The 23456-nt window shown below is 49.0% G+C and overlaps 1 protein-coding gene across 2 annotated transcripts; it reads left to right on the forward strand.

Annotated features, from left to right (window-relative positions):
- Positions 1-1892: 1892 nt before the first annotated feature.
- MSH5 (mutS homolog 5) lies at positions 1893-23003 on the forward strand (the record flags this gene model as incomplete). Of its 2 annotated transcripts, none has more annotated exons than XM_081093954.1 (24): positions 1893-2027; positions 2209-2332; positions 2731-2811; positions 2979-3041; positions 3708-3829; positions 4180-4289; positions 4556-4591; positions 5404-5486; positions 6191-6236; positions 9821-9959; positions 10090-10152; positions 17098-17226; positions 17472-17544; positions 17687-17796; positions 18006-18086; positions 18326-18413; positions 18639-18828; positions 18934-19060; positions 19439-19588; positions 20157-20234; positions 20430-20573; positions 20778-20915; positions 21067-21140; positions 21354-23003. In XM_081093954.1, 24 exons carry the CDS (start codon positions 1893-1895, stop codon positions 21463-21465), a joined length of 2496 nt encoding a protein of 831 aa, XP_080950080.1. In that variant the 3' UTR covers positions 21466-23003. The 2 variants fall into 2 exon arrangements, with proteins under 2 accessions (XP_080950080.1, XP_080950081.1); XM_081093955.1 differs by having other exon boundaries at positions 20160-20234.
- Between the last annotated feature and the right edge of the window lie 453 nt (positions 23004-23456).

Consider the following 23456-nt stretch of genomic DNA (forward strand, 5'->3'; position numbering starts at 1 on the left):
CTCCCCTTCCTGGGCTTGGTAAACCAGTCCCTAATCTCTTCCCACCCGATTGGAAGGTGTGTCCCTCCCAGACACTGCTCAGACACGCCTCAGCCTCCTCCAGGTTTCCATGGTTCCATTGCTCAACAGTTTGCCAAGGGTAACCATTAACCTTGCCCTAACTAGCTTCCCCACCTCTCTCCATAGAGGGGGCTCTCCAGCCATTGTTCAGCTGAGCCAGGTTACCCCACCATCTTTCCTAAAGTCTTGGGTGGGACCTCCCCATCTCAGGGTACCCAGGACAAAGCTGGGAGGAATGTGTATCTGCAGGGATCTGTTTCTTAAAGGTATACATTTGTTTATTTCTGTTCACCATCTATCTCCTTGCTTCTCCTACACTCACACACACTCAAAAGTTAGCTTCATGGAGCTCAGACTTAATTATGTTCATTGCTTTGAGTCCACCACCCAGAGTAGGACTACATAGCTGCTGTAGGAATGAGCCCCCTCTGTCCCTACCGGGTGTGTGTGCCCAGGGGTGGGGCATGTCCCCAAAGGAGTGTAGGTGTTCTTATCAGGTCTACTCTGTCAGAATTGGGTGCAATTCCCACACTTTCACTTCGGGGTGGGGTGGCCTAAAATAAGTTAGGCCCTGTGGTGCCCCCGTGGGATGTTCATACACTGTACCCAGGAAATCGGTAGAGGAGGTTGAGATACGAGTCTCACTTCTTTCTCTTTTTTTAAATATTTTTTATTGATTTCAGAGAGGAAGGGAGATAGAGTTAGAAACATCAATGATGAGAGAGAATCATTGATTGGCTGCTTCCTGCACCCCCCTCGCCCCCCACTGGGGATCGAGCCTGCAACTTGGTCATATGCCTTTGACCGGAATCGAACCGGGACCCTTGAGTCCACAGGCTGACACTCTACCCACTGAGCCAAACCAGCTAGGGCGAGTCTCACTTATTTCTGCTTATTTATTTATAACACATAGTTCTTACTACGTTTGCCAGGCACTGTTCTAGGCTCTTTATAAATAAACCAAGAGGAACAAATATTAATTTAGAGTTGTTGACACAGTTGAATTATTGTTGCTTATCTCCAGAAAAAACAATGCGCCTCTGGCCCTTTAAAGTCGTTCTCCCGGATTCCCCCCTCCCCCGGCAAAGCCCCCAGAACAGTTTCCTAGGCTAGGACTCGAGCTCGGCTTCCGACCTCCTCTCAGGCTCCACCCCGCGTTAATCAGATCCCGGAAACCCTGGGGCAGAGGCCCAGCGGCTGAGCGGCGGCCGAGGGCGGGAAGTTTGAACGTCTTGGCACCACCCATTTAAGAACAGGCCAATCAGCGTCCAGCCTTCTTAGCGACCGCGCCCCTCCCCCTCCCGTCCTGCTGGCTTTCTAGGCAGGATCCGGGTCTCTCCGACCAATAGCGATCAAGGGGGTGGGGCCCCTGCGCGCGCACCCGTCCTGGCGTCCGCGCGCTCCTCCTGCAGGCCTGTGGTTGGTCGTGGCTCGGTCTCGCGCACGTCTAGGTCCGGGGACAGAAAAGGCGGGAAAACTCCGCAAGTTGTCCGCCTGTGGGGTAGGAAGCCTAGAGCGCGGGCCCGGCCTTGGGGCGTGGCTGGCAGGGGCGGGAGAGGAGGCTGGCACAGCTCGCCCACGCGCCCCGCAGACCGTCTCCATCCCAGTGCCACCTCGGCGTGACAGGAATGTGGGGGGCGGGGGTTCCACAGACTGTCGGTCCTTGAAATACTGAGAGGTCGCCCCTCGAAATGCCCCACAGATGACGGAAATAAATGTGCCCTCTCCTCGCCTCAGCCCTCCCAGACTTCCCTGTGCACCTGCGCCCGCCTCGCGGTGAGCGCTCGCTCCTGAACCGCCTTCATTTCCCGCAGCGCAGAGCCTCCCTGCCCATGGCCTCGGTGGGAGCGACCGCCGGCGGGACGCGGCAGGGACCGGGAGCCGGGGCGGCCGCGGCCAGCTTCCCCAGCCCGGCCCCGGTGCCGGGCCCCGCGGGGGCGGAGGACGACGCGGAGGAGCCGGCGGAGGTCTCCGGGGCGGCGAGGCCGGGGAGGGCGCTTGTTGCCGGGACGTCCGGGCGTTGGAAGAAAGGGGCGGGGAGGGGGCGGCCGCTCCCCCGCTGGCGGCTTCACCGGCGCCCGGGGTGCGGACCGTCCGAGCTGAGGAAATGGTGACGGTGACGGAGGCCTGCTTCCCGTGTCCGCGCAGACGCACCTGTGCGTGCTGTGGAGCGCCGGCTGCCTGGGCTTGGCCTACTACGACACCGGCGACTCGGCCGTGCACTTCATGCCCGACGCCCCGGACCGCGAGAGCCTGCAGCTCCTGCAGAGAGGTGGGCGGGCCGCGCTCTCCCGGGTCCGCAGTGCTCCCGGCCTCGGTCGGGTTGATCCGTTGACTTCGGAGGACGGTCTGTTGCTTTTAAGACTCCATTTCATGATTCAGCAGATATGTATGAGGTGTCTGCAAGGTGTCAGGTGCAGGGATGCAGTCCTGGCAAACCAGTCACGCCTGTCCTCTGGGGTTCATACTCCAGGGCTCCCCCTCCCCCCACCTCACCGTCTGCTACCTGCCCTTCCTCGCCCTCCTGCCTGACTCCCGACGAGGCTCCCAGCTGGTGGGCTCTCCCTGCTCTTAGAGGAAATGCGCTTCTGAGGTGGGGAGGGGGCCAGCAAGGAGAGGAATTAGGAAATACAGGTCCTGTCACTCATTTGGTCTGCGTTTCCTTCCAAGTCCTGGATGAAATCAGCCCCCGGTCTGTTGTTACCAGCGCCAAACAGGATGAGAATATGACTCGGTTTCTGGGGAAGCTTGGTAAGGACTGGGTAAGGCTGAGAAGGAAGACGAGGAAGGACTGAAGTGTGGCATATTACAGGAGATGAAAGGGTCTCGGAGGGAGGCAGAGTCAGGGTGAGAGAAGGGAGAGGCAGAAAGACAAATAAATGTACAGGCTAACGGCCCTTTCTTTGCCTCCCTCACAGCCTCGCAGGAACACGGAGAGCCTAAGAGACCTGAAATCATATTTCTGCCAAGTGTGGATTTCGGTATCTCCTTTTGCGTTGCTCATTTCCGCATCCCAGTTTTCCAACCCTTTCTCCTAATTCCACCCCATCATCAGAGGTCTCTCCTCGGCCCTATCTCACCTGAACTGTTATGTCCTCCAAGCGCCATGACTGGTCTCCTCAGGATCTCTCCTGCTCCCCACCCTTCAATAACCTGCACCTGCTATGAAACCTCCGCTTCAGTGTGTCTAGGGATGCGGGCCGCCCCTGAGAAGAGAGTGGTGACACTATTTGGAATTGGAATCCCCCCCCACCCCGCCCTTTAAGCCAAAGCTTTTGTTTGGGTGGGAGGGAAGCTACTGCCTGGATGACCTTGATGATCCCTAAGGCACGTCCATAACCTTCCCTGATTTGCAAAAAAGACGGAATGTTCTCTCCTAATTAGATGTTAACACATTAGTCTTATATGATCTTTTTCACCAAAAAACCCCAATTCCAGACAGATTTCTTAGGCTGTGATCTCAAGCCAAACATCTTTATATTTTATATATAGAGATAATTAGACCAAGGGTCTGAAAATTTGGTTCTTGTTTCAGTTTTCCTTCAACTGCCTGTGTTAACTTGGCAAATCAGATCATCTGTCTTCTATTTTCTTTCTTAAAATAGAGTGAAAAATTGGATCACAAGACCTTTCTCTTTCCAAAATAGGTCTGGAGATAAGCAAACAGCGCCTCCTTTCTGGAAACTACTCTTTTATCCCAGACTCCATGACCACCACTGAGAAAATTCTCTTCCTCTCCTCCATAATTCCCTTTGACTGCCTTCTCATGGTGAGAGGGGTCCTGGGAAGTCAGGGCTGGGATGCCACAGGTTGGAGAAAGGCAAAAGCACCCCAGTCCTTGGGTTGAATCCTGGGAGTTTCTAGCCCAGCCCTGGAAAATAATAGCTTCCCCTGGTATTGTCCAGCCTTCAAGACATTGGGATTTACCCCAGTTCCACCCTTTAAAAAAAAAGTTTTTAATTGATTTCAGAGAAAGGGAGAGAGATAGAGAATCATTGATCAGCTGCCTCACGCCCCCCACTGGGGGGTCTCACCAGTGATCTCCTGGGTCATGGATCACTGCTCAACCACTGAGCCACACTGGTCGGGCCCCCAGCTCCACTCTTGATCCTCTCTCAGGTTCGAGCACTTGGAGGGCTGCTCAAGTTCCTGGGTCGAAGAAGAATCGGGGTTGAACTGGAAGACTATAACGTCAGCGTTCCCATCCTGGGCTTTAAGAAATTTGTGCTGTAGGTGATTTACCCTTACCTCAGCCAAAGTAAGATGGGAAGTCTGAATAGTAACAGGGTGGAGTGGGAGGTAGTGATGCGGGGGGTGGGCAGTGTCTTATCAGGTAAAGTGCTGTAGGACACACTGGAACACCTGAGGGGATGTGTAGCTCAGGGGACAAGCCTGAGGCAGTATTCTGGAAGGTGGGGCAAAGGGGATGAAACTGAGAAATGAACTCCAACCTCATACCCCAGCACCTTCCCTTCTGCTTATTTTTTGCCCTCAGGACCCATCTAGTGAGCATAGATCAAGATACTTACAGGTAAGGAGATGGAGGCAGGCTGTCATCTCTGGGAAGGGAGAAGGATTAAGCTTAATGCTCTAATAATCTTTTTTTTTTTTTTTTTTTTTTTTTTTTTAATATATTTTATTGAGTTTTTACAGAGAGGAAAGGAGAGAGATAGAGAGTTAGAAACATCGATCAGCTGCCTCCTGCACACTCCCCACTGGGGATGTGCCCGCAACCAAGGTACATGCCCTTGACCGGAACCGAACCTGGGACCCTTGAGTCCGCAGGCCGACGCTCTATCCACTGAGCCAAACCGGTTTTGGCAATGCTCTAATAATCTTAATGAGGCTCCAGATTTTTAATCCTGGGGCTATTAGGATAAACCTCCCTGAAGGAAAAAGAAGTGGGAATTAGTGGGAGAGAAGAAGAAAAGCATGAAGGTGTCACTGTTCTTTTCTGAAGAGAGAAACTGAGGCAGAGAGAAGTGAAGGACAAAACTTACATCAAGACTTGATCTCAGCAGGATGTTCTCAACCCCTTCTATTTTCTCAATTCCCTTTAAAAATCCAGCCCTAGCTGGTTTGGCTCAGTGGAGAACGTTGGCCCGAGGACCAAAGGGTCCTGGGTTTAATTCCAGTCAAGGGTGTGTACCTCTGTTGCAGGCTCCTCCCTAGCCTGGGCCCTGGTTGGGGCACGTGCAGGAGGCAACCAATGGATGTGTTTCTCTCACATCAATATTTTTCTGTCTTTCCACTCTCTGAAAATCAATGGAAAAATATACTTGGGTGAGGATTAAAAAAAATAAAATCCAAGTTACCCAGAACTCCCCCATTTCTCCCTGACAGCGTTCTGCAGATATTTAAGAGTGAGTCTCACCCCTCAGTGTACAAAGTGGCCAGTGGACTGAAGGAGGGGCTCAGCCTCTTTGGTATGTGTGCCCCATCCCTCATCCCACACTACAAAAGCCTTCCAGAAAAGCAGCTTCCTCCAAAGATGTGTCCCAGCCCCTCTCTTCCCACTTCATTCCCATTGTCAGATGCCTCTTGTACTCCAATCCAACTTTCTTACCCTTTTTGTACCCTTCCTGAACTTGGGCACCTCCCCTTACCCTGTAGTTACCCAGTGTCATTAGCATATCTCTTACTTTACCAATTCCATGTGTATTCCTTAGGTTTGTATGATGTCTCTACTAGCTCTGTACCTATCTGGGGACTTGGGAGGCCCTTTGTATAGAGGAGAGTTAGAACTATGAAACTGCCCATATTTGATTTGCATTGAGTATCAGTTGTTTCTGACTTTAGGGTGTACTGGGGACATCGCCCCAAGTATCCACCTGGTTTCACTATGCATATATCAGTGGGTTGTGTCTAATGTTTACATATATGTATTCTGCTCTTTGTGAATCTAGCTATGCTTGCTCTGCCTATTTTTTTTTGGCTGAGTGTTCCTTCCCCTAAGCCCATGTAAGGTAATACTGGCTCAGACTTGTGGCCAGCTGCTGACTTTGGCTGCCTTTGTGTCCTGTATCTGGGAAATAACCCCCAGGCCAGCCTGCCCAACACTGGAATCTCTGATCCCATGTCTCAGCTTAGACAGCCACACATTCCTTTCCCTGCCCCCTCACCTCCACAGGAATTCTCAACAGATGCCGCTGTAAGTGGGGAGAGAAGCTGCTCAGGTGAGTGGGACTCATACTCGTGCTATAAGCTAATGCATGCAATCTTGAAACATACACACCACTCCATGTAGTAGTAATAAAAACAACCGCCCTTTCCGTAATGCTGACTAAATGCATTTAATCCTTGTAACAACCCCACGTGGTAGCTAGTATCATCCTCATTTTACATTGTCGGCACAGATAAACATATATACTCATTGATGATACTGACTTGGACACATACAAGCAGCAGAAACACAATCACAAAACCCTAATGTATATATGGTAATAATTTTAATTATGAAAACCACACTTCAATTTGAGCTGTTCTCTGATAACTCTCAAATTTGTGTCTAGTTCAGAGCTCCATATGTAGAATGCTAATTGCATTGCTACCTGCAATTTCCACAGGCAGCTCAAACTCAGAGCATCCAGACTGACACCACTGCACCTGTTCCTCTCCCTGCATTCCCGATTCTGGGTGACAGCACTGCTGGCAGTGCGGCTTCTCAAGCTCTGACTCCTGGACTGATGCTTCTCCCTCACCCTCCATATTCAGTCATTCACTAGGGCCTGTTGTTTCTAGCCTCCAGTGTCTCAGCCATTCCTTTCTCCCTCTTTCCACTGCTCTAATTCTGGCTATCATTCTAACTGGGAGCATTGCATGTGCCTCCAAATTGGTCTCTCTGCCTCTACTCTCTTATTTTTCCTCGTCTATCTCTTATTCTAAAATACCGGTTAATCCAAAACAGAGATCTGAGCATGTCACTCCACTTTTCTAAAAACCTTAGGTAGAAACAAAAGAACAAACCTCAGGAGGCTTCCCCATTACCTGCAGGATGAAGACTAGCATCTTTAGCAGCATGATGTTCAGGAATCCTCCCATTCACCCCAAGTTTCATTCATAGGCTTACCTTCCCGTCACCCTCCTAAATCCTTTCTTCCTGGATTCATCCTCTATTCCAGTCATTTAGGGCCTCTGGCCATCATGGAAATACATCATGCCTGTGTTTATACTGTTCCTCTGGAAAGTCCCTGTTCTCCACTTGTCAGACTCTTACTTCAAGGTGCAACCCAACTGTCACCTTTTTCGTGAAGCTTTCATAGGCAAAAGAAGACCAACATTCGCCTTCCTGTGTGCTCACGTAGTGCTTGTGTATATTTTCTAGTTGCACTACGGAATTAGTCATCTGTGAATTTGCTGGCCCTCGTAGCTGTGAACTCTTCAGTGGCCATTCCTGTTACCTCAGTGCCTGCCACATGGCCTTGCACTCAGTAGCACTCAGTGAGTGAGCACAATACATAGATGCTAGCATACAAGTGGCATCATCTCTAAAAACTTGGCAGAACCCTTTGCTAGCCTACAGGTGCACAATCTTTTCCCCACCTCACCCACCCTGCAATGTGTGTCTTTTGGATGTTAATTTAGGATAATTTCCAGATAATTGGAGGGTGATATAATTGCCACATATTCTCCAGTGCTTCAGGAATAGATCTCTAATCTCAACCAGGGATGAGAAGGAAAGAATTCTCCATGGAGAAGAGAACTGAATTAAAGCTGGGAAGGAATGCAGATTACCGAGATAGGATTCCCCAGGGCATGGAATCATGACTCGAATGATGAACTAAGGGCCCGCTGACCTAAAGTTGGACAGGACACCAGGAAATTAAGTGAATGTCAAGTATGCTCTAAAAAGCACTGTCTTAGTACTCCAGAGACCCGAGTTTGAGTCCCAGCTTTACTTCTTACTAGCAGTATGACTTTGGATAAGTTGCTTATGCTGTAAGGGCCTCATTTCTTCAGCTGTAAAATGAGGAAGCTTGGCTTGGTTAAAGTCTCTCCTGGCACGAGCAGTAAAAACCTATGTTTTACATGAAATGTAGCTTGGTGAAGCTCATGTGCTCTCCAAGGTGGGGACAGAGTCATAAACTGGCCTATACTGCCCTGGGTGGAGCAGCCTTTTGTGACCAAGGAACAGAGGTACCTAAAACCCACCCTCAAATCCAACTGAGTCCTCCACTTTATTCTAACCTGGGGTGTTCTAACCAGGGTAACTGGCATAGACTACAGTATGAGATACACATCCTCAGACCCAAGTGTCTCCACATGTTATCTCATATAAAACTAGAGACCTAATGCATGAAATTCATGCAAGAGTAGGCCTTCCTTCCCCCGGCTGCCGACACCAGCTTCCCTCTGGCACCCGGGACCCGGGCTTCCCTCGCAGTCCTGGCTTCGTCCGGAAGGTCTTCTAGTCTAATTAGCATATTACACGTTTATTATAGACTAGAGCAGGCGTGGGCAAACTACGGCCCGTGGGCCGGATCCGGCCCGTTTGAAATGAATAAAACTAAAAAAAAAAAAAAAGACCTTACCCTTTTATGTAATGATGTTTACTTTGAATTTATATTAGTTCACACAAACACTCCATCCATGCTTTTGTTCCGGCCCTCCGGTCCAGTTTAAGAACCCATTGTAGCCCTCGAGTCAAAAAGTTTGCCCACCCCTGGACTAGAGGCCCAGTGCACAAAATTTGTGCATGGGTAGGGTCCCTAGCGGCTGCCACTTGCCAGCCGGGGCCTCCCTTTGCACCCGCCTTGGCCTGGCACTGCCCGCTCACCTGCTCCCCCATCCTGCCACAATACTGCTTTTGTCAGGACCCATCGGGCTGGTAGCACTTCCACTGCCACCCGCTGCCAGCGCCACGTTGCTGATGCCTGCCATTTTCTGTGTCGCCCCCTGTTGGTCAGCACATGTCTAACTCCCGGTTGGTTGAACTCCCACCCATAGGGACAATTTGCATATTAGCCTTTTATTATATAGGATAATGGCTTGCTCTAATGTAGAAAAGAATCTGTGGGCTCATAGGTCCTTACAGAATCTCACACTCTTTATAGCCATAGGGAGATAGGGACACCCAGAATTGGATAAACGTAAATGAGACATTTATTTCTGTACACTAACTTAATTAGTAGTAAATACCTGATACACAAAAGGTGTAAATATTAATAACAATATTATAAACTTCTGTGCTTCCACCAGTCAATCTAAAAATTAGACAGTGTTATTGAAGCCCCTTAGATGTCCCTCCCCAATCCTTTATTCTCTGTAGAGAAGACCATTATCATGAATTGAGGAATTAAATCATTACACATGGGACAATTATATACTTAAACAGGAAGAACAGGAGAAGATGAATGCCTGTGCTATTACACCAGAGACACTTTCACAGCTATGCAAACTCATTCTGACTCACCCTCTCCTACTCAGCCACCAAGAAAGCTAGATTGTTGTCATACAAATGCTTCAACACACCACCCTCCCTCTAAAATATTGACAAGCTCTGTAACATACCCACATGGAATGACACACATGGTCCTATCCATCAAAACTGTGATACACAGACACAGTTGTGCTCATATCCAGAGAGGTTCAGTAGGTGCATGTAAACAACCCTGCATAGATAGAACACTGTACTTGCCAGTACAGATACATATTGCCACAATCGTCAGGGACCTGCAAACACATTTTCACAAATTGAGATCACGACAATGATGAGAACAGATATAATTTCAGGTCTCCTCACCCCAACCTTAACTTCCAGGCTGTGGTTCACACGTCCAACTCATGACCTGGGGGAACTAAATTCTCGTCTGGACGTCATCCAGTTTTTCCTGCTACCCCAGAATCTGGACATGGCTCAGATGCTGCATCGGTTGCTGGGTCACATCAAGAATGTGCCCGTGAGCCCAGGGTTGGGGGCAGGGAGGTGGGGAGGTTGAGGGCCGATCCAGGACATTGCACTTCCTGAGGGGTATTCGGGTGGGAGAGGGCAAACAGTCGTCCCCTGTCTGACTATCCTTATCTGACTAGCTGATTCTGAAACGCATGAAGTTGTCCCACACCAAGGTCAGCGACTGGCAGGTTCTCTACAAGGTAGGACATACCTTCTTGAATCCTAGAAGTTCAGGTTAAGCCCCTCAGCTTGTGTTCTAGACTCTCTGTACTGTGGTTATCTTGTCCAACTTTATCCCAACACTATTTTTAAGCTTGTATTGTGGATATTGTCCAAAATATTTATTATTTTTAATCTTCACCAGATGTGTGTGTGTGTGTGTGTGTGTGTATACTGATTTTAGAGAAAGGGAAAGTAAGAGAGAAGGGGAGAGAAACATCAATTGGTTGCCTCCCATACACACCCCCACAGGGATCTAACCTACAACCTAGGTATGTATCCTGACTCAGAGTCGAACCAGCAACCTTTCAGTACATGAGATAACACTCTAACCAACTGAGCCATACCGGCCAGGGCTGTCCAAAAAAATTAGAGAGAATAATAAAACGAAACCTCATGTATCCACCTTGCAGCTTCAACACTTATTTCATATATATCTGTCTTCTCCCACTTTGCACTTCCTGGATTATTTTGAAGCAATTCCCAGCCATCATATCATTTTATCCATAAATGTTTAAATATAATTTCTAAAAGAAAATTATTTTTGAAAATGAATAACTACAGCCCTGGATGGTATGACTTAGTGGTTGGATTGTTGGCCAGCACACAGAAGGGTTGCGAGTTCAATTCCTGGTCAAGGGCACATGCCTGGGTTGCAGGTTTGATCCAAGGCCCCAATTGTGGTGCATGCTGGAAGCAACCTATTGATGTGTCTCTCTCACATCAATGTCTCTCTCTCTCTCTCTCTCTCTCTCTCTCTCTCTTTCTCTCCCCCTCCCCCCTCCCTCTCTTCCTTCCTCTCTCTCACTAAAATAAATAAAAACATACTTTAAAAATAAAATTTATGCCGAAACCGGTTTGGCTCAGTGGATAGAGCGTCAGCCTGCGGACTGAAGGGTCCCAGGTTCGATTCCGGTCAAGGGCATGTACCTGGATGCGGGCATATCCCCAGTGGGAGATGTGCAGGAGGCGGCTGACCGATGTTTCTCTCTCATCGATGTTTCTAACTCTCTATCTCTCTCCCTTCCTCTCTGTAAAAAATCAATAAAATATATTTAAAAAAATAAAATAAAATAAAATAAAATAAAATAAATAATAATAAAAATAAAATTTAGCCCTGGCCAGTTTGGCTCAGTGGATAAAGCGTCTCCTGCAGACTGAAGGGTCCCGGGTTTGATTCCGGCCAAGGGCATGTACCTTGGTTGCAGGCACATCCCCAGTAGGGAGTGTGCAGGAGGCAGCTGATCGATGTTTCTCTCTCATCGATGTTCTAGCTCTCTATCCCTCTCCCTCCCTCTCTGTAAACAATCAATAAAGTATATTAAAACAATAAATAAAATAAAATTTAAAAAGGATTTTTCTAAAAAAAAAAAAAAATCAATGGAAAAAATACCTTGAGAGAGGATTACAAAAAATTTTTTAAAAAATAACTACCATTATCTTACCTAAAATTAACATGATATTTAATATCACCAACTATCTAATGTCTAAATATTAGGAACCAAATATGTTCAACATATGGCAATGGGATGATGTCTCTTTAAGTCTCTTTTATGGGTTCCTTCTTCTCTTTCTGTCTCTCTTTCTCTGTGTCTCTGTCTCTCCTCTCTGTTCTCTCTCTCTCATTTTCATTCTCCTTACAAGTTATTTATTGAAGAATCTGAGTCATTTGTCCTATAGAGCTTCCCTTAGCCTGGATTTTGCTGATTATATTCCCTAAGTGGTTTTGACATGTTTCTGTCTCCTAGAATTTCTTTTTTTAAAAAATATACATATTTTTTTATTTTTGTTTGGTTAATCCTCACCCAAGGATATTTTTCCCCCATTTATTTTTAGAGAGTGGAAGGGAGGGGGAGCGATAGAAACATAGATCCGCTGCCTCCTGCACTGCCCCCACGGGGGATCGAGCCCGCAACCCCGGGCATGTGTCTGGACCAGGAATGGAATCAGCGACTTCTTGGTGCATGGGTCAATGCTCAACCATTGAGCCACACTGTCCGGGTCCAAAGTGGTTATTTTAATTCTGTCATTCTTTATTTATTAGCCAGAATGTTTCCTTAAAGAAAACCTTCTTCTCTTCTGTTCTTTGGTTAACCAGTGATACAGTTCATATCACAGAAAGTTGCTTGATTTTTGTCTCTGCCTTTATTTGCCAGCTGTCATCTTTATAAAATAGTTCCCTAATATCCGCCCAGGTAGCCAATGAATTTTTTGTTGTTATTTTAGTATCATTATGAACTCATAGATTTACACACATGCTTCAGTCCACTGCATTTTTAATCTTTATACGTGTTCAAATTATTCTATCTTTTGCTGATGGGAGCCTCTTGAAGTTGGCTTCCGAGTCCTTTAAACACAGTTCTGGTAGATTTAAAAAAAAAAAAAGTATTTGTATTGATTTCAGAGAGAAGGGGAGAGGGAGAGAGAGATAAAAACATCAGTGATGAGAGAGAATTATTGATTGGCTGCCTCCTGCACACCCCCCTACTGAGGATCGAGCCCAAAACCCGGGCATGTGCCCTTGGACTGGAATTGAACCCGGGACCTTCTGTCCCCAGATCGATGATCTATCCACTGAGCCAAACTGGCCAGGGCTGTTAAGATTTTTTTTAATTACATCTTTATTATTCAGATTATTACAGTTGTTCCTCTTTTTCCCCCCATAGCTCTCCTCCACCCAGTTCCCACCCCACCCTCTGTCCTTACCCCTCCCACTGTCCTCATCCATAGGTGTATGATTTTTGTCCAGTCTCTTCCTGCACCCCCACACCCCTTTCCCCCCAAGAATTGTCAGTCCACTCTCTTTCTATGCCCCTGGTTCTATTATATTCACCAGTTTACTCTGTTCATCAGATTTTTTATTCACTTGATTTTGATTTTTTTTTAAATATATTTTATTGATTTTTTACAGAGAGGAAGGGAGAGGGATAGAGAGTTAGAAACATCGATGAGAGAGAAACATCGATCAGCTGCCTCCTGCACATCCCCCAGTGGGGAAGTGCCTGCAACCCAGGTATATGCCCTTGACCGGAATCGAACCTGGGACCTTTCAGTCCACAGGCCAACGCTCTATCCACTGAGCCAAACCAGTTTCGGCTATTCACTTGATTTTTAGATTCACTTGTTGATAGATGTGTATTTGTTGTTCATAATTTTTATCTTTACCTTTTTCTTCTTCTTCCTCTTCTTAAAGGATACCTTTCAGCATTTCATATCATTACTGGTTTGGTGGTGATGAACTCCTTTAGCTTTTTCTTATCTGTGAAGCTCTTTATCTGACCTTCAATTCTGAATGATAGCTTTGCTGGATAAAGTAATCTTGGTTGTAGGTTCTTGGTATTCATCACTTTGAATATTTCTTGCCACTCCCTTCTGGCCTGCAAAGTTTCTGTTGAGAAATCAGCTGACAGTCGTATGGGTACTCCCTTGTAGGTAACTGACTTTTTTTCTCTTGCTGCTTTTAAGATTCTCTCTTTGTCTTTTGCTCTTGGCATTTTAATTATGATGTGTCTTGGTGTGGTCCTCTTTGAATTCCTTTTGTTTGGGGTTCTCTGTGCTTCCTGGACTTGTAAGTATATTTCTTTCACCAGGTAGGGGAAGTTTTCTGTCATTATTTCTTCAAATAGGTTTTCAATATCTTCTCTCTCTTCTTCTGGCACCCCTATAATTTGGATGTTGGTATGCTTGAAGCTGTCCCAGAGGCTCCTTACACTATCTTCATATTTTTGGATTATTTTTTCATTTTGCTTTTCCGGTTGGGTGTTTTTTGCTTCTTCGTATTTCAAATCTTTGACTCGATTCTTGTGATCCTCTAGTCTGCTGTTGGGAGTCTGTATAATATTCTTTATTTCAGTCAGTGTATGCTTAATTTCTAGTTGGTCCTTTATCACCTCGAGGATCTCATTAGATTTCTTGAGGGTCTCATTAAGTTTATCAGTGGTTTCTAGAAAATTCTTGAAAAACCTTAAAAGTGTGGTTTTGAACTCTATATCCAGTAGTTTGCTTTCCTCCATTTCTGTCATTTGTGTCCTGTTTCTTTGTCTCCGCTTTTTTTTTTATGCTTCGCTGTGTCGATAGAGTGGCTTTCTGTACTAGGTGTCCTATAGGGCCCAGTGGCTCAGCCTCCCCAATTACCTGAGGTAGACACTCTTGGTGCACCCCCTTGTGGGCTTTGTGCACAGTCTTGTTGTAGTTAAACCTTGATTGTTGTAGGTTTCACTGGGAGGAATTGACCTCCAGGCCAATTGGCTGTGAGAATAAGCTGTGTCTGCACTGGGAGAATTTCTGTGCTGGAGATACCCCTCCAGGGCAAGACTTGCTTCAATGGGGCTTTGGTGCTCACTGAGTCGGCCCCCTGAGTGTGTCTTTTATGAATCCAAGGAGCTGCAATCTGGATGGTCCCACTCTGACCACCAGACACACTGGCTCCTGGATCTCTAAGGAGGTGATAATCTTTCTAGCCCAGGGGTGGGCAAACTTTTTGACTCGAGGGCCACAATGGGTTCTTAAACTGAACTGGAGGGCCGGAACAAAAGCATGGATGGAGTGTTTGTGTGAACTAATATAAATTCAAAGTAAACATCATTACATAAAAGGGTACGGTCTTTTTATTTTTTAGTTTTATTCATTTCAAACGGGCCGGCCCGCGGGCCATAGTTTGCCCACGGCTGTTCTAGCCTCTGCCTGAGGCTATCCAGCAGGAGCCAGATGTGACCCAATGCAAGTTGACCTGGGGCCTTGGGCCAGCTGCCGTTTGTTAGGTAATTATCAGATTGCAAAGGGCCAGGGCTTTCATATGCAAAAGCCTCTGTGGCTTGAGTGGGGCAGGGTCCCAGGGGATCAACAGCGCTGATCGAGCAGTTATGGCTGCTCTCAGTCCTGCCCTCCGAGGCCCTGCTTCTCAGTGTCCCGGAATTCGCTGCAAGCACCCCCAAGAGAAAGCTGCCCTCGAGTTCCAACCGATGCTAGATAGTCCAGTTTTTCCCGTATGAGTCTGGGTCTCCAGAGACTCACCCAGAACTGGAGCTCAGAGCTTGAGACTCCCTCCCGATTGAAAAAGACAACCGTGTCCTCAGCCACCAGCCCTCTCCATGTGCGCCTCCATACCTCTGTACTTTACTTCCGCACCGCAGCTCCTCTGAGTCTCAGTATGCTTTTCTCTTTCCTTCTGGTTGTAGAATTTCCACTCAGCCAGCCTTCCTGTGGTTCTGGATGATGTCCGGTCCATCTTTTAGTTGTATTTTTGAAGTGGTTGTGCGAGGCAGCAATCTCCGGTGTTTACCTATGCCGCCATCTTGGTTTCTCCTGTTAAGATTTTTTTGAGGGGAGAGAAGGGGCAGTTCTTTTTGTCCCCACTAGGGATATGCAAATTACTGTATTTTAGTCACTTGGAAAAGTTCCACTCTGTGTGGTTATGCCACTATATGGACATACATATTTATGTTCCATTGTTTCATTTTGTTTTTTTTTTTAAATTATTAGGAATTTCTTTTTAAATTTTAATTTAATTGTAGGATTATGTAAAATATTTACATAGTTCCAAAGTCAAAGCTCCCAAACAAAGACATAATCAACTAATTCTAGCTTCTATCTCTGCCCCTCTTGCCACCTATAGATAATCTTTTCTTTTTTAAGATTTTTAAAAATATTTTTTAATTGATTTCAGAGAGGAAGGAAGAGGAAGACAGAGATAGAAACATCAGTGATGAGAGAGAATTATTGATCGGGTGCCTTCTGCATGCCTCATACTGGGGATCGAGACCAACCTGGGGAAATGCCCTGACCAGGAATCATACCGTGACCTCCTGGTTCATAGGTCAATGCTTCAGCTGGGCAATAATCTTTTCTTTTTAAAAATGTCTTGCCCTGGCCAGATAGCTCAGTTGGTTAGTGTTGTCCTGATATGCCAAGGTTAAGAGTTTGATCCCTGGTCAGGGCACATACAAGAATCAACCAATGAGCCCTAACCACTTTTGCTCAGTGGATAGAGCGTCAATCTGCGGACTGAAGGGTCCCAGGTTCAATTCCGGTCAAGAGCATGTACCTTGGTTGCAGGCACATCCCCAGTAGAGGGTATGCAGGAGGCAGCTGATCGATGTTTCTCTCTCATCAATGCTTCTAACTCTATCCCTCTCCCTTCCTCTCTGTAAAAAATCAATAAAATATATTTTTTTAAAAAAAGAATCAACCAATGAATGCATAAGTGGGAACAACAAATCATTTATGTTTCTCTCTCTCTCTCTCTCTCTCTCTCTCTCTCTCTCTCTCCTTCCCTCTTTCCCTCCCTCTCTCTCAAAAATAAATAAAAATTCCATGGACACAGTGAAGTGCAGTGAAGGCCTGGAGAGGAGGCAGAAGTGGAGTGGAGGTGGCCAATGGGGAGTCAAAGGGGGACATCTGTAATACTTTCAACAGTAAAGACACAGTCCTGGCCAGTGTACTCAGTGGTTAGAGTGTTGACCTGCAAACCAAAGGGCTGCAGTTTCGATTCCCTGTTAAGGGCATGTACCTGGGTTGCAGATTCCATCCCATACCTGGTCGGGGTGCGGGAGGCAACCAATCGATGTGTCTCTCTCACATCAATGTTTGTCTCTCCCCCCCCGCCCCCCACTCTCTCTAAAAAACAATGGAAAAAATGTCCTTGGTGAGAATTAACTAAATAAATAAATAAAAATAAAACAAACTATCTTCTCCCCTAGGATGTAAGCTCATGTGGACAGGGACCATATTTTGGTTGTCTTTTTACCTCAGTGTTTAGTGCAGTGCCTGGCACATTTCCTCCCTCATTATTTCATTTTGCCTTTGAGATCTCTCTGTCTTTGTTATTGTGTTTTTCCTTGTTGATCTTTGTTCTCAGTCCATCCTTGTCCCCTCTCCTCAACCAGGGCTGGCTGAGGGCCACCATCCTCTGTCCATTTCTCCTACAGACTGTGTACAGTGCCCTGGGCCTGAGGGATGCCTGTCGCTCCCTGCCTCAGTCTATCCAGCTCTTCCGGGACATTGCCCAAGAGTTCTCTGATGACTTGCACCACATCGCCAGCCTCATTGGCAAAGTGGTGAGTAGAAGGGAACTAGAGGCAGGAGATACGCTGTGGAAAATGGGGAAGCCTGGGAGACAGTGAGGTCAGCTGAATGACCAACAAGTGGAATGGTGAAAGGAGGTGGCAGAACATCGGGAATGTGCTTGGAGGGCTAGGGTTAGATCAGGGACTGCAGGGGGAATTGGAGCCCAGCTAGAGGTGAGCAACAGGACGGAAAGATGGTGCTGGCCAATAAGCAACTGGACTTCTTGACTCCTCAGGTGGACTTTGAGGGCAGTCTTGCTGCAAATCGCTTCACAGTCCTCCCCAACATAGATCCTGAAATTGATGAGAGTGAGTATTGGGTGGGAATCGGCCTGTGAGCCCTGAAACACAAGCCTGCACAGTGATGAGGTGCCCCCCTTGGTCCTCGGCCACTACAACTGGGGATAGTCATGGCAACCAGGGCAGGACCCTCACTCTGACGCCCTCCTAGAAAAACGAAGGCTGGCGGGACTTCCCAGTTTCCTCACCGAGGTCGCGCGGAAGGAGCTGGAGAACCTGGACTGCCGCATTCCTTCGTGCAGCGTCATCTACATCCCCCTGGTGAGCGCAGGAGGCTGGGTGTGACCTCTGGGGGCTTTTGGAGGAGGTTGTAGGCGTATAGAGGACACACTGGTACATAAGAAAACTTCTGGAGAAGTTTGAAGAACATGAACACCTTGTGGTGGCTCTAGCCCCTGAGGGAAGCACGGGATCTGGGAAGAAAGTGCCCAGGACATCGCGCTCTGCTTTATCTCCTCTATGCTCTCCAGATCGGCTTCCTTCTTTCTATTCCCCGCCTGCCTTCCATGGTGGCGGCCAGTGACTTTGAGATCGAGGGACTGGACTTCATGGTAAGACCCTTGACCTCTGCAGGGAGGTGATAAGGAAAATGAATCAGCAGCTGTCGGAGGCCTAGCCCTATCAGCACTGCCCAATAGGGGACCTCTCTTCTGTAGTTTTACTTTGACCTTTATTAGCTCTGAGATGAAGGAGAAAGGAGTCGGGTGGGGGCCTGCAGACAGGGTTATAAATGTGGGAGGGGATGAGGACCAAGAGATGCAGAGCCCACAGCTTGAACCCCCTGACGCAGTTCCTCTCAGAGGAGAAGCTGCACTATCGCAGTGCTCGAACCAAGGAGCTGGACGCATTGCTGGGGGACCTGCACTGCGACATCCGCGGTGAGAAGCCAGAGGCTGGGAGTGGGCGGACTCGAGGTGACTCCAACGGGCTCCTCTTCTCCCTGCCCTCGCTCTTCACTCTGACTCTCCATCTTCTCTGACCGCCTCTGGGTGTCTCACACGGTATCTGCAAGCCTGTTTCCAGGTCCCTCTGCTGGCTTGTCTCTCCTTCGTACCCCCACCCCCCCCGGGCTGACCCCCAGCTCCTCCCTCACCTACCATCAGACCAGGAGACCCTGCTGATGTACCAGCTGCAGTGCCAGGTGCTGGCTCGGGCGGCTGTCTTGACCCGGGTGTTGGACCTTGCTTCCCGCCTGGACGTCCTGCTGGCTCTTGCCAGTGCTGCCCGGGACTATGGCTACTCAAGGCCCCGTTACTCTCCCCGGCTCTTTGGGGTACGGATCCAGAATGGCAGGTGAGAACAGAAGCGGGTGGAGGCATGGACGAGGGGCCTGAAAGCCCATGTTCTGGGGGTCCACCCATCTGGGCGATGTGTGAGGTACCTTTCCACCCACTGCAGACACCCTCTGATGGAGCTCTGTGCCCGAACCTTTGTGCCCAACTCCGCAGAGTGTGGTGGGGACAAAGGGAGGGTCAGGGTCATCACTGGCCCCAACTCTTCAGGGAAGAGCATATACCTCAAACAGGTAGGAGACTCCTATACACTGGCCTCTGGTACCTTCATCTCCTCCCCCACCTGCTACCAACCCCGGTCCCTGCAGCTCTCCTGCTGTGTTCTGACCCTGCCTGTCATGCAGACACTATACCCACACCCTGTTCCTCTTTCACTTGAGGGAGAGCCATGCCCTAATAGAGCTTTCCATGGCCTCAGTCCCCTTCCCTTACCTCTGAACAGGACCGTGCCATTCCCCAGTGTGCCTCTGCCCACTCCGTGTGGAAGGGGCTACGATCGTCTATTAAACTATGTGCGTCTCTCCTTGATCTATCATTCACCCCTCAGTTTAGCCTCACCTTCACCTCAGCCCATCCCACCAGGCCCAGACTCTGTCTCCTTCCCTGCTTAGGTAGGCTTGATCACATTCATGGCCTTGGTGGGCAGCTTTGTGCCAGCAGAGGAAGCCGAAATCGGGGCAGTAGACGCCATCTTCACCCGTATTCATAGCTGCGAATCCATCTCCCTTGGCCTCTCCACTTTCATGATCGACCTCAACCAGGTCAAAGGGAGTAAAGAGAGGTGGGATTGGGATGGGGGGAAATGGGGAAGGAACTCTACCCCTAAAAAACGATCAGGAAAAACATTCCCTCTGCTGCCTGCCCTCTACACTAGGGATCCTCTTTTTTTGTGTGTGGGGGGGGTGTTAATCCTCACCCAAGGATATTTTTCCATTTATTTTTAGAATAGAAGGGAGGGAGCACGGGGGAGAGAAATAGAGAAACATGACACATGAACCGGTTGCCTTCCACATGTGCCCCGACCAGGGATGGGATTGAACCTGCAACCCAGGTACATGCCCTTGACCAGGAATCGAACCCATGACCCTTCAATGTGAGGGCCAATGCTTTAACCACTGAGCACCACTGGCCAAAGCTAGGGAGCCTCTTTTGAATCCTGGCTTTGTATGTGGCATTGTTGGCCATGAAAGGGTGAACAAAGCATGCACCTTGCCATTAAAGACTTCCCCGTCCATTGGAGTGGACACAAGCAGCTTTATTCATGGCAGACTGTGGTCAGCGTTACAGGCCTCGGATGCTAATGCAACTCTCTGTCCACCTGGTACCCAGCAGGTGGCAAAAGCAGTGAACAATGCCACCGAGCGGTCTCTGGTCCTTATTGATGAATTTGGAAAGGGAACCAACACGGTGAGGGGAAATCTGATGAGGAACTAAGGAGAAATGGAGGAGGGCAAAGGAGCAGGAGGGGAGGTTGGGCTTCAGGAAAAAGAATAGGGGTGGGGGCCGAAAAGAAACAGAAGAGTGCAAGATGGAAAAGGCCAGGGCAGGTGGGGGGACACGGGGCACCCGTGGTTCTGCACCCTTACCCTGTCCTCTGCACAGGTAGATGGGCTCGCACTGCTGGCTGCTGTCCTCCGACACTGGCTGGCTCTCGGACCCACATGCCCCCACGTCTTTGTGGCCACCAACTTTCTGAGCCTCGTTCAGCTACCCTTGTTGCCACAGGGGCCCCTTGTGCAGTATCTGGTGAGGGAACTAATCTAGTCCCCTCGGGGTCCCTAAGCCAAGTGTTTCCCAGAGCTGGAAACGGGCTCCTTCCTCAGAACAGGGGCTCCCTGAACACAGGGACCGCCCCTTCCCTGTCCTCACTCCCCTTAGGGATTGGCGGTGGGTTTCAGGGCGGGACGCTGAGTGACAGTGACACACTGTCCCCTCTTATTCTTTTTTAAGACCATGGAGACCTGTGAGGATGGGAATGACCTGGTCTTCTTCTATCGGGTTTGCGAAGGTGTGGCCAACGCCAGCCACGCCTCCCACACAGCTGCCCAAGCCAGGCTTCCTGACAAGCTCATAGCTCGTGGCAAGGAGGTGATGAGATCCATGTCAGCCCACCCATCAGGGCTCCCTTCCACTGTTCCTGCTCCTCTCGGGGCCTGGGTTCCTGGGCCCATGGCATTTCTGACCTTATTTTCTCTTTTCTTACCCAATGCCCCCACCCCTGCCTCCCCCTTGTTCCTAGGTCTCGGACTTGATCCGCAGTGGTAAGCCTATCAAGCCTCTCAAGGAGCTGCTGAAGGAGAAGCAAATGGAAAAGTGAGTGGGTGGCCCAGGGTCCTGTTCTAGCATCTTCTGCAGCTGTTTCCCCCTCGGGGACTCAGAGGCCTTTTTGCCTTTCAGTGACTCAGTTTCCCAGTTCCTTTCTGAAATCCCTAAATTTCCAAGGCCGAGGCTCCCTCTGCACAGCCTCCCCCGCTCAGGATCAGTTATCCGTCCTCTCATCTGGCTCTCTGTGCTCTCTCCCTCCAGTTGCCAGACATTAGTAGATAAGTTTCTGAAACTGGATTTGGAAGATCCCAACCTGGACCTGGACATTTTCATGCGTCAGGAAGTGCTCCCTGCAGCCACCACCATCCTCTGAGAGTCCTTCGTCGGCCCTCCTCCCCTTCCCACACCCTGTGGGCTGCCGTGCCCTTTTTGTTTCTTTAGACCCAAAGTTCTCAGTTTCCCCAGAAATCTTGTTTCACATTAGGAATAAAGTTTATTTTGGAGAAAGTTGTTTCCTTAGACCAGCCAAAACAAAGCAAGAGACTAGAAAAGAGATGAAACACCAAGTAGGAGTCCACAGAGGGACCTGCCCTGCCTCATTGGGGGTGCGGGGGGATAAATGGTGATGGAAGGAGACTTGAATTGGGGTGAACACATACAATACCCAGATGTTGCATGATAGACTTGTACACCTGACACCTGCATAATTTTATTAACCCATGTCAGCTCAATTAATTCAATCAAAAATGACAGTGCCATTTCTGTGGGAAGACGGGGGATTCTACCCAGGGGGACTTTATGAGAACCGACTTCAGACCCTGCAGAACAGAGGAGCCTAAGGGAGATGGTCCTTCCCAGCCTCGGACACACAGCAGGAGGAGCTCTGAGGCGGAAAGACTAGGTAGGAGGCTGCAAGGAGCAGGGGGGGGGGGGGGCAGCCTGGTCACCAGTGGGTGTGGCTCCACCTTCCCACCTCAGAGTCCTGAGGAGCCAGGGTCCTGCCCCTGCTGCAGGCCCCTTCCAGTTCCGCTGGGGACAAGCCACCAAGACCCAGCAGCCTGCCCTAGCTGGTCTGGCTCAGTGGATAGAGTTCAGTGGACAGAGCGTCAGTCTTTGGACTGAAGGGCCCGGGTTTGATTCTGGTCAAGGGCACATGCCCGGGTTTGATCCCCAGTAGGGGGCATGCAGGAGGCAGCTGATCAATGATTCTCATCACTGATGTTTCTCTCTCTCTCTCTCCCTTCCTCTCTGAAACCAATAAAAATATATTAAAAAACAAACAAAAACCCAGTGGCCTGAAGCCTCTTCCTCTGGGTGAGTACTAGTCCACCAAGAGGCCCCAGGGGAAGCCCCTCCTCCCAGATCTGCCCTCTACATTCCCACTCAATTTGGGGACTTATAAGTCTTCCTCACTGCGTTCCCTTGGCCTGGTGGACAGTCTGGGCTTGATTCAGTGACCAGACAGAACCCAAGCAGGGGCTCCTAGAAAGACCGTGGCCCAGAGCCCTAATGTGGAGTAAGCCTCTGCTGTTTGCATTTTCCAGCTGCAGAGGAGGCAGGCTCTGGAGCAGGGACAGTCTGCCCTAGGCAGGGGCTGCAGGGGCTGGAGCTGCGGGGGCATGGCCAGGCCTGGTTTGAGGGCCCGCTGAGAGGCACAGCAACAGCAGCTAGGTGCGGGGGCCTTTGGTGAGCTGCGGGGCAGCCCCAGGTGTATGGGGAAGGGGACAGGGACCACATGTGGACAGAGCCTGACCCTGCCCTGGAAAGGAGACAATGGCCAGAGATCATGAATTAGGAGCAGCATTGCAATGACAGGATGCCACCACCAAGTGTTAGGGTGGCATTCACTGTTGGCAGTGCAGGAGGTGGGTCTGCATTCTATTCAGAGGGATGGACTGGATCACCACTGAGGTGGGAGAGTGGCCTGCATCACCCCAATGGGTCAGGGACTAAAGAATAGGGAGGCCAGAAAAAGACGGGAGCCAGAGAGAAAGGTACCTGGGCTCACCTGACGCGCCAGCCTACTCTACCCAGAGAAGCACACTTGGTGAGAACCATTGGAAACGAGCCTGAGCTGCTGGGGCCCATTCCCTATGAATTCATGGGATGATAAGTGGAAAAAAATAAAAAAGACTTCTGTGCTGATAAAAATGTTTCTCTTAATTGAGTGGAAGTGTGGTGTCCCTTTCCAAAGAATAATTACAAAAAACTTTGTGTCCTAAAAAAAAGAATTAAAAAGAAGAGGGAGCCCTGTGCCCTAGCTGGTGTTGCTCAGTGGATAGAGTGTTGGCCTGCGGACCAAAGGGTCCCTGGTTCGATTCCAATCAAGGGCAAGTACCTTGGTTGCAGGCTCCTCCCCGGCCT

The sequence above is a fragment of the Myotis nattereri genome, assembly GCF_964212035.1.
Source record: "Myotis nattereri genome assembly, chromosome: 6".
Lineage (NCBI taxonomy): Eukaryota > Metazoa > Chordata > Mammalia > Chiroptera > Vespertilionidae > Myotis > Myotis nattereri.